Below are 20,855 nucleotides of genomic sequence, written 5' to 3' on the forward strand. Positions count from 1 at the left end.
CTCCAGTTATCACAGACATCTTCAACCTGTCATTGTCAGTAGCACATATCCTCCTGAGTGGAAGCAAAGTTTAATTCAACCTATACCCAAGACTGACAACCCTAAGTCGCCAGGTGACTACAGGCCGATCAGCATACTTCCTGCAATATCTAAAACCCTAGAATACATCGTCCATGAACAGCTGACGGATTACCTCAAAACTCATAACATCCACGACAAATATCAGTCAGGCTTTCGAAAGCACCATAGTACAGCAACTGCATTAATCAAAGTAACTGATGACATTAAACATGCTGTGGACAGACGTGAAGCTACCATCCCAACACTGCTTGACTTTAGCAAGGCTTTTGATACAGTTGACTTTGATATATTACTAATTAAAATGAAGCAGCTGAATTTCTCAAACAGCACAATACACTGGTTCGACAGCTACCTCAAAAACAGAAGCCAACAAGTCATTTGTGGGTCGGAAAAGTCATCATGGAAAAACGTGCGCTCTGGAGTTCCCCAAGGCTCCGTCCTTGGTCCATTACTCTTCTCACTGTACATTAATGATATTTCTTCAGTGATTCACTCCTGCAACTACCATCTATATGCCGACGACATCCAACTGTACATAAGTGCAAGCCCCAAGAACATTGCTGAAGCAGTAGCGAGTATGAACGCAGATCTTTGCTCTGTTTCTCGATGGGCACAGAACCTAGGTCTGAAACTAAACCCCAAGAAATCCCAGGTCATACTTATATCTCATCCAAAGTTAATCAGTCGGTACTTTCGCGAAATAGTCCCTCAAATACTCCTCAATGGTACCCAACTACCATACCAAAAAACAGTAAAAGACCTTGGAATAATCTTGGATGAACACCTAAACTGGGAAGAACAAACAGTCACAGCTTGCCGGAAATCGTTCTCCTCCCTACATGCAATTCAAAAATTTAGAAAAATATTTCCAACCCATGTTAAACAAAAATTAGTCCAAACACTAGTCTTGCCTAATCTTTACTACTGTGATGTAGTTCAACACGGCACAAATAGTGAAAATTCGAGATGCCTCGAGCTAGTGATGAATGCTTGCGTTAGGTACGCAAGCAATTTACGGTTGTATGATCATATCAGTCCTTCATACTCCCAGCTAGGTTGGATACGCCCACATAAGCCACGCGATTTCCACACGATGTACTTACTTCATCGATTTCTTAGCCACTGGTGCCTCCAATACTTATCTTCTCACATTAAACACATATCATCATTCCACAACCGCAATACCAGATCGGATACGTCTAGCATCTTGGCTGTACCTTTACATAACACAAAATCTTTCTTTGTGTCATTCTCCATCTCAGCCATACGACTATGGAACGCGCTCCCCTGTGATCTGCGTCTTATCCAGAACCACTCAACATTCAAGAGGGAACTCAAGACTTACATATTAGGGACGGTATAGCCACCATTGTTGTGCCCCTCTCATCTTTTTCATTCCCCTCTCCATCATAGCTTCGAATTTTACCATTCTATTTCTCTACCTCTAACCTATCTACCTCTTCTATATCTCTTTCACCCCATTCCATCGTCTTATGTCTCTGCTTGATGAGAATAACTCACAAGCTGCAAGAATATAACGAGAAAATTCCCAACTAGCAATAGGACTGACATTCATAAAAGAAAAATGTTTACTTTCATATACATAGTCATTATTATTATTATTCTTGATTGTTATAATTATTTTTTGATTGTTATAGTTATCATTGTACTACTTTTATAATCTCTATTTTTTTTCTTTAACATTAATACTGTATAACATGTTATATGTCCTTAATGTTCTGTAGAAACTGAAATTTGTTGAATCTGAATATGCCTGGTTAGGTGTAAGAGAGGGCCTGAAGGCCCTAATCTTGCCAGGTAAAATAAATGCATAAATAAATGAATAAATAAATAGCCATGAAGATAAATGTATAGACACCTTTGTCAAGTATCAGAGATATATGTGAGAATGAGATTAAGGTACCAATACCAAAGGAAATTCAGACTGTCAGTTGGAAATAGCATCCAGAACCAAGTTAAGTAATTTTTATGCTTGTTATTATTTTAATAAATGTGTGTGAAAATTAATCAAGTTCTGTTTAAAGTTGGTCACCGTCAATCTGCTACTCTAAGCGTGCAAGTGGCATTTCTATCGTCTGACCTAACGGCAGAAGATAAACACGCCACGATAAGACCACGAGACATATTGCTGACACTCGCCTACTTCGTTAGAGCGACAAGTCAAATAATCTGATGGTGTGTGTACTGAAGGTCATACAGCACGCTCACCACAGAAACTTTCCTCATATCAGCACGTTGTACGTGTCACCACCGGCGCCATCCTTGTGTAAATGCTCTGAAAAGCTATTCATTTGCATATCACAGCATCTTCTTCCTGTCGGTTAAATTTCGCGTCTTTAGCACGTCATCTTCGTGGTGTAGTAATTTTAATTGCCAGTAGTGTACTTAATCTACACTATTATGTTTCACGGAAATATACTTGTGAAGACTTCATCGAAAACTTGCCTCATGAGGTCCTGAGCTTCAGGGGTGAAGCACATTTTCATTTATCTGTTTGTGTGAATAAAGAAACCATCCGATATTGGAGTGACACGAACCCCCAAGAAATTTATGAACACCTTCTGCATACACAACGTGTGGCTACTGTGCATTATGCAAATTTGGTATTATTGGTCCATGGTTTCTCGAAAAGAACGGTGGGTCAGTTAAGATCCAGCTGACTGAGGAGCTTTTTATTCCTAAACTTGTGGGAGAGGTCTGGTTACAACAAGATGGCGCCACGGCTCACACAGCACGAACGTCGATGACTCTCTAGCACGAACGTCGATGACTCTCCAGAGCGAACACTTTCTCGAGAGTCTCATGTCTTTGTGGGGCGATCTGCAGTGGCCAGCGCGCTCGTCAGGTTTATGCCCCTGCTTCTTATGAGGCTGTCCTAAATCCTTGGCGTATACCAACCATCCGTGTACTCTGGGTGAGCTACGAAACAATATTTGTACTGCTATTGCCAAAATAGCTGAGACGCAGGACAAAGTCGACCGAAACTTCCGATATCGACTGTCCAGATACATTCAGCAGAACGGAGGCCACCTTCAGGGTATCATTTCCAAACCCTAAATAAATAAAACTTTAAATGTGCCTCTATGTAAAGAAATGAGAATTAAAGTGATATCTTCAACACTTCCTGTTCTATGGTTTTTTTTTTAAATAAAGGAAGTTCCCGCGCCGCTCCCTGTATAATGTGGTGGCCATCGCCGCGTCGAGCTTCAGTACCATTATATCATAAAACATGCAACCAGAGCTTAATATAGCCGTACTTTTGTAGTTACCAAGGTGCCTTAGCTCAGTGACCTGAAAGTAGGGTAATAATACAAAGAGCGGATTATTTCTGTTACAGGAAAATGTGGTACTGAATGAAATACACTCCTGGAAATTGAAATAAGAACACCGTGAATTCATTGTCCCAGGAAGGGGAAACTTTATTGACACATTCCTGGGGTCAGATACATCACATGATCACACTGACAGAACCACAGGCACATAGACACAGGCAACAGAGCATGCACAATGTCGGCACTAGTACAGTGTATATCCACCTTTCGCAGCAATGCAGGCTGCTATTCTCCCATGGAGACGATCGTAGAGATGCTGGATGTAGTCCTGTGGAACGGCTTGCCATGCCATTTCCACCTGGCGCCTCAGTTGGAACAGCGTTCGTGCTGGACGTGCAGACCGCGTGAGACGACGCTTCATCCAGTCCCAAACATGCTCAATGGGGGACAGATCCGGAGATCTTGCTGGCCAGGGTAGTTGACTTACACCTTCTAGAGCACGTTGGGTGGCACGGGATACATGCGGACGTGCATTGTCCTGTTGGAACAGCAAGTTCCCTTGCCGGTCTAGGAATGGTAGAACGATGGGTTCGATGACGGTTTGGATGTACCGTGCACTATTCAGTGTCCCCTCGACGATCACCAGTGGTGTACGGCCAGTGTAGGAGATCGCTCCCCACACCATGATGCCGGGTGTTGGCCCTGTGTGCCTCGGTCGTATGCAGTCCTGATTGTGGCGCTCACCTGAACGGCGCCAAACACGCATACGACCATCATTGGCACCAAGGCAGAAGCGACTCTCATCGCTGAAGACGACACGTCTCCATTCACCCCTCCATTCACGCCTGTCGCGACACCACTGGAGGCGGGCTGCACGATGTTGGGGCGTGAGCGGAAGACGGCCTAACGGTGTGCGGGACCGTAGCCCAGCTTCATGGAGACGGTTGCGAATGGTCCCCGCCGATACCCCAGGAGCAACAGTGTCCCTAATTTGCTGGGAAGTGGCGGTGCGGTCCCCTACGGCACTGCGTAGGATCCTACGGTCTTGGCGTGCATCCGTGCGTCGCTACGGTCCGGTCCCAGGTCGACGGGCACGTGCACCTTCCGCCGACCACTGGCGACAACATCGACGTACTGTGGAGACCTCACGCCCCACGTGTTGAGCAATTCGGCGGTACGTCCACCCGGCCTCCCGCATGCCCACTATACGCCCTCGCTCAAAGTCCGTCAACTGCACATACGGTTCACGTCCACGCTGTCGCGGCATGCTACCAGTGTTAAAGACTGCGATGGAGCTCCGTATGCCACGGCAAACTGGCTGACACTGACGGCGGCGGTGCACAAATGCTGCGCAGCTAGCGCCATTCGACGGCCAACACCGCGGTTCCTGGTGTGTCCGCTGTGCCGTGCGTGTGATCATTGCTTGTACAGCCCTCTCGCAGTGTCCGGAGCAAGTATGGTGGGTCTGACACACCGGTGTCAATGTGTTCTTTTTTCCATTTCCAGGAGTGTATGTATACAGAAAACTGGCTATGAAAATGTTTATTTTCGTTAGTACTACACAGGGTATTCATGCAAGGTCTTACAGTTGTTTCGTACGTATCATCCCACAAGACTATAACTTCATTTAACTGAGTATGTAGATGGTACGGATTTGAAATTAATTGGTATAAGATTGAAGTTAACTTCCATCATTATTGTGCCTCATACATATAAAATCTGCGTAGCCCACATCAATTAAAGTAACTTCATTTAACATCTTTACCACGCCAGTAAAAAGACCAGTTCTTCAACGTACATTGTAACGTTGTGTAAGACACAGCTATTTTCTGAATGAAGTATCAACGTGCTAAATCGTAATAAACGTAACTCATAAATAGAATGAAAGTACCCCACTGATTAGTATATGTGAGAGCCACTCTGCCACAACGTTCAACATTTGACCCAAATAGATTTTGACAAGCCAACATGACTCACCCGCGTTTACCAATGCAAAACTGTTCAGAGTCGGCGTACGAGAGGAGCTATATTTAAAAAACATCACACATGCAAACCATTGCTGCCCCCAAATGTAAATATATCTCTTCCTCTGCATGTATTAAAGCAGCTGCTTTCGATAGGATGCCACTGCACACTGGAAGAAAGTATATCTTGTTCCTACCACGAACAAAATAGGAAGAAGCCACCGTTCTCTTCTTCATTTTGCAAAAGCATGGCCAGCGATTGCGCGCCTAAGCACCTCATTGGCTAGGCTGTTCACACGCCGGAGAATATCATCATCAACACTACCGCAGCAGGCGCCGTAACGAAAATCCATCAGAGGGTTCAAAGATAAGAGCAAAAGCCTTTCGGGATAATCGACTTGGAATAAATGGCTCTGAGCACTACGGGACTTAACTTCTGAGGTCATCAGTCCCGTTGAACTAAGAACTACTAAAACCTAACTAACCTAAGGACATCACACACAGCCATGCCCGAGGCAGGATTCGAACCTGCGACCGTAGCAGTCGCGTGGTTCCAGACTGTAGCGGCTAGAACCACTCGGCCACCCTGGCCGGCTGACTTGGAACAAACTAAATCCATGGAAGTTGGTAAATAGCCAAATACAATAAATAAAACTTTCAACCTACATAGACAGGAACCAGAATACAGGAAGTACATCTTTCTCAAGGTCCATATAGTAAGGAGACCAGGATGGAACTAAATAACGGCGGAAATTCGATCGAGCTGCCAAACGTAACGTGTGGTATGACATGATTTGTGCAGCAACTGTATACTTTTACTTGGATGGCAATAAGCAGCAGTGGTTCGAGAACCCGACCCTCAACTGTGGTCCCTGCGGTAGTGGTGAAATCCATCAACCCCTCCCCCCCCCCCCCTTCCTCACATGCCAGGTAGTATGAGAAGAGATACAGCATTTTATAGCATCCAAAGCTGTCAGACCGAGTAATTAAGAGACAGCAGTCATGCACGTCGACCCTATACGTCAAGAGGTAATAAAGAATGTTGAAGAAGATGTGTATCGATCTTTAGCATCGATCTGCGCCATCAATGATCAATGAACGCGCCAGAAAGAATGGACTCGGGCAGCTAGGACTTTTGACGCAGTCGTCAAACGACAACCCAGAAACCATGCTGCCAGCAGACCTGTGTGAACTAATTAATAATCAAGATCCAATGAAATCCAAGGATTTTAAGTCCCACAGTTACCGCCACCTTCATGCGCAGTATAAAGCCCCACAGAAGAATGACATCTGGCATCGTAGGATGTTCCAACATATCAGCATGTTGCCTTCTGTCAGCAAAATATCTAGTCACCACAACAGTTCTGTTTATGCCAGTCAAATTCAGACGATTATAGTCGATCTGTGGGACGAAGCCATACAGAGGTACCAGCTACTCACGTGGCCGACGAAGTCAGGGGGCCGGCCCGAGTGGCCGAGCGGTTCTAGGCACTTCAGTCTGGAGCCGCGCGACCGCTACGGTCGCAGGTTCGAAACCTGCCTCTGGCATGGATGTGTGTGATGTCCTTAGGTTAGTTAGGTTTAAGTAGTTCTAAGTTCTAGGGGACTGATGACCTCAAATGTCAAGTCCCATAGTGCTCAGAGCCAGTTGAACCATTTTTTGAAGTCAGGGAAACTAAGCGATGCAGCAGACTGTGGAGGTGAAGAAGCCACAGATAAAAATCCTCCATGAACAACAGTCACAAAGATATTAGGAAATCTCATTGATGTCTTAATCGATGATGGACCTGTTCCGGCACTAACTGACTTCATTTTCTGTAACATCGAATGCTTATCACCACCATCTAAATAAAACTACAGTCTGTAGCATGAAAATAATTGTGCTGAAAGCTGGAAGTGAGAAATGTGTCCAGCAAACAGGAACATGTATTGCAAGGATTACTATCAGTGACAGAACACAGAGCCTCGAATGTATTTATTTTAGCTGAATGTAGTCATAATGTTATTCTCAGAAGGGAATTCTTGCAGGGCATCACAGTCAGTTGCAGATTGTGGAAGATCAGAGCTCCAGACTGACGAAGCTACTCCACAGAACATCACATAACAGGCATTGCTCAGGGTGGCTGCTGGCCGGGATGGCCGAGCGGTTCTAGGCGCTACAGTCTGGAACCGCGCGACCGCTACGGTCGCAGGTGCGAATCCTGCCTCGGGCATGGATGTGTGTGATGTCCTTAGGTTAGTTAGGTTTAAGTACTTTTAAGTTCTAGGAGACTGATGACCATAGATGTTAAGTCCCATAGTGCTCAGAGCCATTTGAACCAACTTTGCAAGAACTGCTGCACTGAGATGCGAAATTTTCTTGGAACGAGGTGCAAGAAAGCTCTTTTCTTGCCCTAACATACTAGCAAGTTCTCCAGTCCTAGCGTTGTGTGATGACAATGCCCAGACAGAACTTCACGTCGTTGCTAGTGGTTAGGGTGTAGATTCTGTTGTAGTGCATATTCAAGAAGGTGGTGCTGGAAAGACGATAGCTTGTACTTCCAAATTACTCTCCCTTAGGTCTGAAAGTAACTACCCTGCAACCGAGAAAGAGTGGCTAGCAGTTACTTGGGTTATCAACAAGTTCAGGCTGTATTAATTTGGCAAACCATTCACTGTTGTGATGGACTGGAGTTCTCTATGCTGGTTGACTAGCTGAAGGATCCGTCGGGTAGCCTGGTAAGACGGGCACTGCGTCTTCAGGAGTACGACGTCACAATGATTTAGAAAACCAGATTTGAACACAAGGACGCAAACTACCTATTAGAATGTCGTTTGTCAGAATACAGCAGCGTGGATGAAATATCAGTCATTAAATGACATTGCTGCTGAAAAGAGGGAATATCCAATTTTGCTGAGAATCATATAAGCCTTGAAGAATGAGGAACCAAGCAAAGGAGAATTCCAGTTAATAAAAGGAACATTGCATAAGAGGAACTGTGATCCGATGGCGCAAAAATGGTTGTTTGACATACCAACTTATCTACAGTCAGCTATTCTGGAGATTTTCAGTGACACTCGAGCACTGCTCACTTGGGGTTCGTGACGACTCTACACAGGATCGGACATAGGTATCAGATGGGCAGGACTCTACCGATCTGTTAGGCACTACGAGAGCCACTGCATGGTATACCATCGCCGGAAGAATGTGATGCGATTGCTTCTTGGGCCTCTGGTACCAACTGCAACTGCAGCACCGCCATACCATGGAATTGGAATCGACCTCTTTGGGACATTCCCGAAGTCGACCATGCAATCGATGGATAACAGTCTGCAGGGACTACCTCACCCGCTACATTATCACCAAATCTGTGCCGACTGCAGAAGATCGGGGAATTGCAAGGTTCCTTGCAGAAGACAACATCTTGAAACACAGAGCTTCCTGCATTACTGTCTCTGAGTTTTCAGTCGAGACTAGTATCAGAAGTAATTCATGTTATGACATCACCCACAAGATAAATGCCTACCACCTACAAACGAAGGGCTTACAGTACGCATAAAATACGTTGGGAGGTATGCTCCCGATGTACAATGATGTCGAATACAGAGGTTGGTATGCAGTATCGCCCCATTGACATTTGCATACAAAACAGTAAACCAAGATACTATGGGCTACACATTTCTTTCTGCTCAGAGGTCGCGAGGCCGAAAGGACAATGGATACAGTGTTCCCGTTTCTGTTCGACGATACTCCGGATGACTGCTTGAAACACCTTATCATGAGAATCAAAGAAGCAAGATAGGTGACTCTTATACAGAAGCTGGACGCCCTCTGCGCCACGCCAAGTACGAGCCAGCGAAATTCAGTCCAAGAGAAAAAAAATGAACTGTTATGTGTTTAGAGGTACGTAACGTTATGTCAGCGATTATAATATTGAGTCAGATCTACAGATAACTTGAAAGTATGAGCCCGCTTGTAATGATGACCTTACATCCACCCTGGATGCATGCACCGATTCTGTTGGGATGGGTGTAATACATATCTGGAAATCTCACTGTCAATAGGAGTAACTGATAGTTGATAGACTTGTTGATGAGCACTGTTTTTTCATTTTTTTTTCTTTTTTTTTATACGAAAGGCACTACAACCCGGACACATGAGAGCTAACACCCAAGGATGCAGTATGTCCATAGTAGTCAGGAAATGCGCATACTGACAGTCTACATTGCTACCAGTCTTCCCCACCACCGCTCCCCCATCCCCTACCACACCTTCCTCCCCTCCCCAAATGACCACCTTCCCAACCCTCTTCCCTCACTCTTCTAGGCCACATGTCCTACTTCAAGGAATAATGGCAGAGCCAGCATGGTTGCTAGATTTGCCCAAAGACAAAAAAGGTCTGCACCTGGGTTCCAGTATGATTTATTAGCCTGCTGCAGCCCAGTCCTCGTTCCCTATAACTGTCAAAGGAATGAATTGTGGCTCAAGAGTAGTTCTTATGCATTACATCCACTATGCTGCTAGCAGACCTGTGTGTAATAATTTGTAGTCAACATCCAGGATTTTAAGTCCCCTACATGCCCTCTCCCCAAGGTCAAAGGATCACCTGCAGTCCACAGTGGCGGTCTGTATGACTTTGCAATTCAAGATGGGGGATCCATAATAGCAGACAGGAGATGGCAGAACTAATCCATCTGCCCTAATGGTGAAGGTTAGTGGGACAGATCCTGGTATAGGCTATACCTAGAACTATGATTTATTACTACATCATACGGTAGGGATGGGATGTCTAGCACACATGTAGGGGTCTAGGATGTTTATTATCACAGACTAGTTCTTTGCACAAGTTACCTGATATACAAACAATAAACAAGATGGCAGAACTATTCCACTCGTATGTGTGACAGACTTTCTTACCATTTCACTTTTGCTTTATAGCATCTAAACTTTGGAGCTGTTGGATTCACTTTTTTAAACTAATCACACTCCCATTACATAACTGTTACACTGGAAGAGCTGGATTCATTTTTTAAACAAAGCAAACTCTTGCTATATAACAGTTACGCCACAGAGGCAGAGGATACGTTTTTTTAAGCGAATTACACCAATAGTCGCTGGTTCTATATGTTAAAACAATGAGCTTTTATGTTCAACTGTAACAGTGTGTGAGTGTCGTATTTATTTAAATAAATGTTCTGCAAGTGGCAGGCCCAGCCACACAAGACGTGACTGGCCACATGAGTCAACCAACACATGCTGCAAACCAAGGGGAGGAATACGAGCAACGCCAGCACCAGGCCCGCCTCTGTCCCCCACACTGCCTTAATGGCAGACTGCAATCCCCATCCCACACCACTCCCTCATGCTTTGGGTACATTCTTAACCTCGAAAGATGAAGGAGACTTCTCGCCAACCCTAGACCACAAGCTTCGTCTGAGCAGCTCATAAACACCGAATATTACATACGTTTCTCACCCACAGATGTTTCTAAAATTTAATTCCCCGATTTTTCGTTAAGGCTAAGGCTCATTTGATGCATATTTAGGTCTTACACTGGCGCACGTGGAATGGTGCAAACGCATGCTCACGAGTCATCTTGTCTTGTTACAGTGTACTTGCACATGAAGAAGATATGAAGATGCAAGTTACGTTTAGTAGCACAACGGCACAGTCATGTTTAATTTACGTCAGGAATCTCAACACACCTAAGGTGTGGAATGTATTAAACAATTACATACAGATTTCATACATCCCATTAATAGTGTATCCTATGGCCAATAGTGTACTATATAGTAAATGTCCAGTCTGTCTTTTCAGGTAGGGATAAACTATACATTGCTTAGTGTCTTTCATGTTGTAAACAACATCTTTACATGAAATGGGGAGCAGAGACTTGGCTGAAAACTCTTCTACATACAGATATCGGGTGAAATATCATGGCTATTCTCTTCTTGGGAGCCATGGTATCTGGATCATGTGGAGGGACATGCAAAATTTTGGGGAGAAGATGAAACAAAGCCTGCAACGTGTTGGTAGAACGGTTAGAAGATACAGCATAGCTCAGTAATTTTGGGAGAAATATTGTGACTATCCTTCACTCTGGGAGCAACAGTCTCTTTCTCGCTTGGAAGGACATGTAAAATGCTGTGCACAAGGCAAACGAAAAACTGCGGTTTCTTGTAGGAAAACTTAGATGACACAGCAAATCGTTTGACAGAGACTGCCAACACTACAAATGCTCGTTCTTCTCTGGATTGTCATTGCCTGGTATGCGATCCTACATCGACATCTGCATCTACTTGACTACTCAGCAGTTCAAAATTAATAGTCTGGCACAGAGTTCACTGAACCACCTTCAAACTATTTCTCTGCAGTTTCACTTTCAAACAGCGAGCAGGAAAAACGAAACTTAATCTTTTCGTGCGAGGTCTGCTATCATTAACCATTTCTCCCTATGAAGGTGAACGCCCACAACAAAATAGTTTCACATTCTGAGGAGAAAGTTGATGATAGAAATTTCATGGAAAAGTCCTCATGTTATGAAGAACGACTTAAAAAAAAAAAAAAACACCGATTGGCGTTCCAGCTCGCTTATCATCTCTCCTATTTTGCGATAATACAAAAACGATTTGCCCTTCTTTGAACATTTTCGATGTCCTTTGTCAGTCCTATTTGATGCTGATGCCACGTCGTGCAGCAATATTCCAGAAGAGAGTGGGCACGCATAGTGTAGGCACTCTCTTCAATAGACATGTAGCATGTTATTTGTGTTCTACCAATGAATCGTTGCCTTTGGTTACCTTCCACCAAAAATAATGAATGTGATCGTTCCAATTTAAGTTTTTTGTACCTGAAACTGTAATCCCTAAGTAATTAGTTGAATTCACAGCCTTTAGAATTGAGTGATCTACCGTGTAACCGAAATTTAGCGGATTCTATCTAATATGGATGGCTTCACATTTTTCATTATTTATAGTCAATTACCATTTTACGCGAAATAGAGATATATTGTCTAATTAATTCTGCAATTGGTTTTGATCATCTGATAGCCTTACGAGACGGTAAATAACAGAATGAATGATTCGTCACTGCACACAACGTTTTTCCACTGTTCAGTCGTCCAATGTTTACGCTCCTTACACCAAGTGAGGCATCATTTGGCATTTACCGGTGTGATATGTGGCTTATGATACACCGCTCGACCATGAAATCCAGGTTTTCTCACCTCTCGCCTATCATAGAACTTGCAGTGGATCCTGGTGCAGTTTGGAATTCCTGTGTGATGGTCTGGATAGATGTCTGCTTATTACACATTATGACCGTCTTTAACTGTCGGCGGTGTATGTCAGTCAGCAGACGAGGTCGGCCTGTATGCTCTCCCTTCGCGTTTCCACTTCACTATCACATCGGATACAGCGGATCTAGGGATGATTAGGAGTGTGGAAATCTCGCGTACACAGATATGACGCGGGGCGCTGAGGTTGAGCGGTTCTAGGCGTTTCAGACCGAAAGCCTGCGGCTGCTACGGTCTCAGGTTCGAATCCTGCCTCGGGCATAGATGTGTGTGATGTCCTTAGGTTACTCAGGTTTACGTAGTTCTATGTCTAGGAGACTGATGACCTCAGATGTTAAGTCCCATAGTGCTTAGAGTCATTTGAACCATTCTGAACGCATATGACACAAGTGAGCAAACTGTATGAGACAGGCGAAATACCCTCAGACTTCAAGAAGAAAATAATAATTCCAATCCCATAGAAAGCAGGTGTTGACAGATGTGAAAAGTACCGAACTATCAGTTTAATAAGTCACGGCTGCAAAATACTAACGCGAATTCTTTACAAACGAATGGAAAAACTGGTAGAAGCAGACCTCAGGGAAGATTAGTTTGGATTTCGTAGAAATATTGGAACACGTGAGGCAATACTGACCCTACGACTTATCTTAGAAGCTAGATTAAGAAAAGGCAAAACTACGTTTATAGCATTTGTAGAGTTAGAGAAAGCTTTTGACAATGTTGAGTGGAATACTCTCTTTCAAATTCTGAAGGTGGCAGGTGTAAAATACAGGGAGCGAAAGGCTATTTACAATTTGTACAGAAACCAGATGGCAGTGTAAGTAGGCTGTTTAGGTTTTCTTATTGGTAACGCCACGTAGCGCTCTGTGTGAAAATCACTGGCTGTGCTGTGTGCAGTCTATGGCTAGTTTGCATTGTTGTCTGCCATTGTAGTGTTGGGCAGCGGCAGCTGGATGTGAACAGCGCGTAGCGTTGCGCAGTTGGAGGTGAGCCGCCAGCAGTGGTGGATGTGGGGAGAGAGATGGTGGAGTTTTGTAATTTGTCATGAACTGCTATATATATTATGACTATTAAGGTAAATACATTGTTTGTTCTCTATTAAAATCTTTCATTTGCTAACTATGCCTATCAATAGTTAGTGCCTTCCGTAGTTTGAATCTTTTATTTAGCTGGCAGTAGTGGTGCTCGCTGTATTGCAGTAGTTCGAGTAACCAAGATTTATGTGAGGTAAGCGATTTGTGAAATGCATAGGTTAATGTTAGTCAGGGCCATTCTTTTGTAGGGATTTCTGAAAGTCAGATTGCGTTGCGCTAAAAATATTGTGTGTCAGGTTAAGCACAGTCTTGTACAATTTTTCAAAGGGGACGTTTCATAGCAGTTATAAGAGTCGAGGGGCACGAAAGGGAAGCAGTGGTTGGGAAGGGAGTGAGACAGGGTTGTAGCCTCTCCCTGATGTTATTCAATCTGTATATTGAACAAGCAGTAAAGGAAACAAAAGAAAAATTCGGAGTAGGTATTAAAATCCATGAAGAAGAAATAAAAACTTTGAGGTTCGCTGATGATATTGTAATTCTCTCAGATACAGCAAAGGACTTGGAAGAGCAGCTGCACGGAATGGACAGTGTCTTGAAAGGAGGGTATAAGATGAACATCAACAAAACCGAAACGAGGATAATGGAATGTAGTCGAATCAAGGCGGGAATTAGGAAATGAGACATTTAAAGTAGTAAAGGAGTTTTGCTATTTGGGGAGCAAAATAACTGATGATGATCGAAGTAGAGAGGATATAAAATGTAGACTGGCAATGGCAGTTAAAGCGTTTCCGAAGATGGGAAATTTGTTAACATCGAGTATAGATTTAAGTGTCAGGAAATCGTTTCTGAAAGTATTTGTATGTAGTGTAGCCATGTATGGAAGTGAAACATGGACGATGAATAGTTTGGAAAAGAAGAGAATAGAAGATTTCGAAATGTGGTGCTACAGAAGAATGCTGAAGGTTAGATGGGTAGATCACATAACTAATGGGGAGGTATTGAATAGGACTGGGGAGAAGAGGAGTTTGTGGCACAACTTGACTAGAAGAAGGGATCGGTTGGTAGGACATATTCTCTGATGCATCAAGGGATCACCAATTTAGTATTGGAGGGCAGCGTGGAGGGCAAAAATCGTAGAGGGAGACCAAGAGATGAATACTCTGAGCAGATTCAGAAGGATGTAGGCTGCAGTACGTACTGGGAGATAAAGCAGTTTGCACAGGATAGAGTAGCATGGAGAGCTGCATCAAACAAGTCTCAGGACTGAAGACCACAACAACAACATGACACAAGTGACACCAAATCACCTGACGACGTTCAAAGTCCGTGAGTTCTGTGGAGCGCCCCATTCTGCTCTCTCACGGATGTCTAATGGCTACAGAGGTCGCTGATATGGAGTATCTGGCAGTATATGGCGGCATAATACACCTAATATGAATAACGTATGTTTTTAGATGTGTCCGAATACTTTTGATTACATAGTGTATTACATATATACTTATGGTAGTCGAATCAGAAACTAAATTAGACCACCTCACAAAAACATGGCGTTTACATGCTTACAAAATCCATAAAGCAATAATGGAAGATAAACGACCCCACAAACATAAGCAACGTTGTTTTAAGCTAATAAAATATCTGGCAACCTTCCTCAAATCATCAAAGACAAACACAAGCAGACACATTTACTTATCAAAAATCTCAGAACCTGACAGCGGTAAAGTTCCAGAACAGAAAAATCATAAGATAAAAGTAATTATGGCTCAGTCGTTTTTCAGTCGCTCAGCATTCAAATGGAGTAGGTTGGATAAAGTAATTAGTGATATGATTAGCAACTCTCTTCCGGTACGCAATTTCTAATTACCTGTTAGGCGCGAACCTGGTACTTTGACCGTCTGCATATGTGATAGCGTTATGGTGATGTTCAAAAGTCAGTGAAATCGGAGTTAACAGACTTTGAGTGAGAGCAAATCGTCATTATGTCGAAGACAATTCCGACAAATCTACTTGAGGTATATAGTGAGTGATTCGTGGGGAAACTTTATCTGCTAAATATAATAAATAGAAGAACTAAATTCATTTATAGAGGTAGGGCTGTGTTAAAGAATAATAGACCGATCTACCCCTGGGAGGTGATAATTAGACACTATGCGTCCAGAGAATGGTATCAACGAAGATGTTGATGGTGTTTGGTTTGTGGGGCGCTTAACTGCGCAGTCATTTTCGCCCGTACGAAGTCCTAATTTTCTACACAGTCCAATTTTTTATTTACAAGCCCGATCTAGCCACTGGCGAGTCGCGCAGGGCCCGCGGGCTGTATATGCCTTTCGGCCGAACTTGATATGCCATGGAGTGGCTGGTAGCCCTTTAAACGTTTTGTCTGTTTATTAGGGGGACTGGGTGTTTGTGTTTCCTCATCATTTCATCATCATCAGCAGCAGCAGCAGCAGCAGCAGCAGCATTCGCGACAGTGGCTAGACTGGATTGTGTAAAATTTGAACTGTGTCAAAATTGGGATTTTGTACATTGATGACCGCACAGCTGAGCGTCCCACAAACCAAACGTCATCATCATCTCTTTAATAGTTGTGGGCACAGATGTTACCAAAGGACGGAACATTGGTGTGGTCTTTGCTGTTAGTTCTTCTCGGTGGAAGTCACGTTATGCAAGGAGCTTTCCAATCCGATGGAAATTGTCTGATATGAGTCGTGTTGAGCGACTTAATACCTTGTAGCGTGGCCTTGGAAAGGATTAGGGTAACATGTACCAAACGGAGACAGTTTTTGATGCAATTCAATATTTTACGTTCAGCAGTGGATTCAATGGTTTGGTAATGGTGTATATTGTTTTAAGTGCGACCATATTTAGCCTTGGACAAAGTTTTTGAAGAGGATCATCTGAAGTGTCAGTTCATCTGCAGAAGCACTGTGGTTACGAGGTTGTATTAAGTGAGAATGACATTGGAATTTAGGTGGTACCTTAGTCTGTTCCTGTTTTCTGGTGTTGTGGCACGCTTTGACTCTCTTGGATCTGAAGTGTCAGTTCATCTGCAGAAGCACTGTGGTTACGGGGTTGTATTAAGTGAGAATGACATTGAAATTTAGGTGGTCCCTTAGTCTGTTCCTGTTTTCTGGTGTTGTGGCACGCTTTGACTCTCTTGGGTCTGAATTCAGGCGCGCTTATCGTATTGTGGCTGTTAAGGTGGCCTCTGTACATCGGCTTCATGGAATGCACTGCCGTCTGGTACCCTTGAACTGAGTTGACTCAAGTTACGTAAATTACTGTTTGAAATTTGTAAATTTTCATGTGTGGGGCTTTGCTGAGTCAAATGCTCTTGTTGGAGATAGTGTCGACGATAGACACATGTTGGTCGGTTGTACAGGGATCGCACGTGTCATATTGAGCTGTCGTCTGGACTTGTGAAAATATAGCCCGTTGATAGCAACTGACTGGCACACTTGAGGTTCACGGGGTGTAATAAGCAGAAGGATGTAAAACTATTAATTGTCACCATGCAGATTTCTTATGTGTTCGTTCATTAGCCGCTTGTGAGCTGAAGAGTAAAAGCAATTTATTCCCTGTCTCAAGGTTAGTTACAGATTACTAGTTTCAATTGTGCAACTATTTGTTATTTAAATGTTTTTATACGGTGAACTTTTCTCAGCTTTTATTTATTTATATATTTACCTTTAGTACAAGTTGGTTCTGAGTACTAATTATTGCTTCTGCTTCTTTTTAAATGGCGTTCTTGGGCCGCTATGCATACACGTTCACTAACTGAATCACTTAAGTGTTTTGTAGCGTATACCTTAAGAGAATTTTCACTGCCTGTCTGAAGGCAGTATATCAATCTGTGGACTCTCGTTCTCTCATTAATTACTTAACTGCTCCTTGAGGCGAGATTTAAGGAGACTTGCTATGTCTGCCTGAAGGCAGCTGTGTAGATTTGTGCACCTGTTCACTTTATTTAGTTATATAAATGGCCTTAGAAGTGTATTTTAAGAATTTCCTTTCCCTATTTCTGTCGAGACAGCTGTAAGTTACTCTGTCTTCCGGTTGACCTATTAAATTTTTAACCTTTGCGATGAGTTATTGGTTCAAATGGCTCTGAGCACTATGCAACTTAACTTCTGAGGTCATCAGTCGCCTAGAACTTAGAACTAAGTAAACCTAACTAACCTAATGACATCACACACATCCATGCAAGAAGCAAGATTCGGACCTGCGACCGTAGCGGTCGCTCGGTTCCAGACTGTAGCGCCTAGAACTGCACAACCACTCCGGCCGGCGCGATGAGTTATTCTTCTATGTTATCGTAAAGAGCCAACTGTTTCCAAACATTAATTATTTGTTCGTTTGTTAAAGGATTTTGTGAGTTTCGCTCAGTGCCCAAACAGGTATAGGCTTGACGCAAGGACCAGTACTTTGGCCGACTCTTTAGACCCTGCAAACCGCTCACTTGCCGAGGGCTAACCACGTGCAGGCGTGCGGACGACAGAATGATCTTTACTGGCATCATGTGCCCTGAATATTTATCCTCGTCACATGGGGCATCAAATAGTGGCTAATTTTTAATGCTCTGAGGACGCAGAGCTTTTATGATTACACCTCACTGGATCGCAGCATTCTTGCTGCCGATTCAGATCAACAGCAACGTTACCTCGGCTTCACTACTGTCAGAAATAGCTTTTTCGTGCAGTTAACAATGAGAAGGAAAGGGATTGAACATGGTAAAGTATCACTCAATGTACACAGAACAGTTGTTTAAGACAATCCTCTAAATGATAAATGTTTTGTCATACTTTTCACTGAGAATGTGTAGTATAATTATGAAACTGACTCGTGCGCATCGTGGGAGATGATCCATGGAACACGCTAGTAGCTAAACTAAATTAAACAACGCATGAACTTATAACGATAAGGTTCTAAAACGACATTATACAATTTATTTCTTGCCCAACCCACTCCGAATTCTTGGGCAATTCTCAGTGCCTAAATATCAGTAACAGTTATACTGAACATACACTGTAACGATTTTGTTTCAGATATCGTTCGGTGTTGCCTCGGCCCCGGCTTTCATCATGTTCATCGGTGAGATATTCCACGTGTCCGTGAAGTCCGGCGCCATAACCATCTGCAACACGGTGGTGGCGGTCTATAGCTTCGCTCTGAAGAAGCTGTTCCAGGTGGTGTCGGACAGCGTGGGCGCACACTACTCGTTCTGGGCGTTCGCCGCCATGTGCGCGCTCACCGCCCTCTACCTGTTCCTGCTGCTGCCCGAGACCAAGGGCAGGACCTTCGCGGAGATCAGCGACGACATGGCCGCCCGCCTCGGCGGAGCTCCCCCCTCCAGCTACAACGAGGAACCCACAAAGGCGGCGTCAGAGCTGGCGTTGCCAACTTCTCTTGTTAGCAAACCATGCAGCACTGAAACCACTGTAGCGTAATACACACATAAAAAAAAGTTTTGCATCACCTCGACTCTGAGAGTTCCGGAACCTGTACATAAAATTGGGACAGAGATCAACATAAAAATCATTTGCGCCCCTTTTTATTGATCATGAAAACCACACCTCGCATATTGTACCACCACACAGCGAAACATTCAGAGGTGGTAGTCCAGATTGCCATACACACTGGTATCGCTAATACCCAGTAGCAAGTCCTCTTGCACTGATGCATGCCTGTATTCGTCGTGGCATACTATCCACAAGTTCATCAGGTCACTTTTGGTCCAGATTGTCCCACTGCTTAACGACGATTCGGCGTAGATCCCTCAGAGTGGTTGGTGGGTCACATCGTCCATAAACAGCCTTTTTCAATCCATCCCAAACGTGTTCGACGGGGTTCATGTCTGTAAAACAAGCTGGCCACTCTAGTCGGCCGATGTCGTTATCCTGAAGGAAGTCATTCACAAGATGAGCACGATGAGGGCGCGAATTATCGTCCATGAAGACGAATGACTCGTCAATATGGTGCCAACTTGCTGCACTCGCTGGACAGTGCGTCTAAGGCGTTCAGCCCGACCGGGTTGCCTCCAAACACATCTCCCACGATTGTCTGGTTGAAGACATATGCGACATTCATCAGTGAAGAGAATGTGATGCCAATCCTGAGCAGTCCATTCGGCATGTTGTTCGGCCCATCTGTACCGTGCTGCATGGTGTTGTGGTTGCAAACACGGACCTCGCCATGGACGTCGGGAGTGAAGTTGCGCATCATGCAACCTATTGCGCACACTCTGAGTCGTAATATGACGTCCTGTGACTACACTAAAAGCATTATTCAACATGGTGGCGTTGCTGTCAGGGTTCCTCCGAGTCATAATCCGTAGGTAGCGGACATCCACTGCATTAGTAGCCGTTGGGCGGCCTGAACGAGGCATGTCATCGAGAGTTCCTGCCTCTCTGTATCTCCTCCATGTCTGAACAACGTCGCTTTGATTCACTCCGAGACGCCTGGACAGTTCCCTTGTTGAGAGCCCTTCCTGGCACAAAGTAACGATGCAGACACTATCGAACCGTGGTATTGACCGTCTAGGTATGGTTGAACTACAGATAACATGAGACGCGTATCTCCTTCCTGGTGGAATGACTGGAACTGATCGGCTGTCAGACCCCCTCCATCTAATAGGCGCTGGTCATGCATGATGGTTTACATCTTTGGGCGGGTTTAGTGACATCTCTGAACAGTCGGAGGGACTGTCTCTGTGATACAGTATCCACAGTCAATGGCTATCTTCAGGAGTTCTGGGAACTGGGGTGATGCAAAACTTTTTTGGTGTGTGTAGACTGGATTTATGCCCGAAGTAGGCAAAAAGTGAAAACAAAGCATCTTAATAATATTTATGCACAACAGCAGAGTCTGACCATTCGTTAACAGCGCTTCTAGAAATGGCACACAATTTAAGGTCAGCTATAAGCGTAAATGAGAAAGTAAAAATAAAAAACTACATTGATTTGGCATGTCAGTATTTCTGTATAAGTTTCAAGTCTGTAACTTACGTAGTTGTGGTTTCAGCTCTTAGTTGGTTGTATTCATGGTGTCCCAGCAGGACTGGCCGCTATTCATGGATATGAGAGGAACGATCATTCTAAGCAAAAAATGCGTACCTTTAAGATAAATGAGTGCTTGTTCAGTGTGTTGCATAGTAGCGAAGATGAACCAGTACTCACAGCTCTTAACCTCTGCAGTATCAACGTATGTTTT

General features: G+C 44.0%; 1 protein-coding gene across 1 annotated transcript in view; it reads left to right on the top strand.

Moving 5' to 3' along the window:
- The window catches only part of LOC124762456, a 90,969-nt gene that overhangs the window by 19,012 nt on the left and 51,102 nt on the right, over positions 1–20,855 (top strand). The window contains exon 3 of the mRNA XM_047249120.1: positions 18,692–19,054. Within this exon, the coding sequence (XP_047105076.1) occupies positions 18,692–19,054 (363 nt within the window). The remainder of the gene's footprint in view (positions 1–18,691; positions 19,055–20,855) is intronic.

The sequence above is a fragment of the Schistocerca piceifrons genome, chromosome 1 (genome assembly GCF_021461385.2).
Source record: "Schistocerca piceifrons isolate TAMUIC-IGC-003096 chromosome 1, iqSchPice1.1, whole genome shotgun sequence".
Classification (NCBI taxonomy): domain Eukaryota; kingdom Metazoa; phylum Arthropoda; class Insecta; order Orthoptera; family Acrididae; genus Schistocerca; species Schistocerca piceifrons.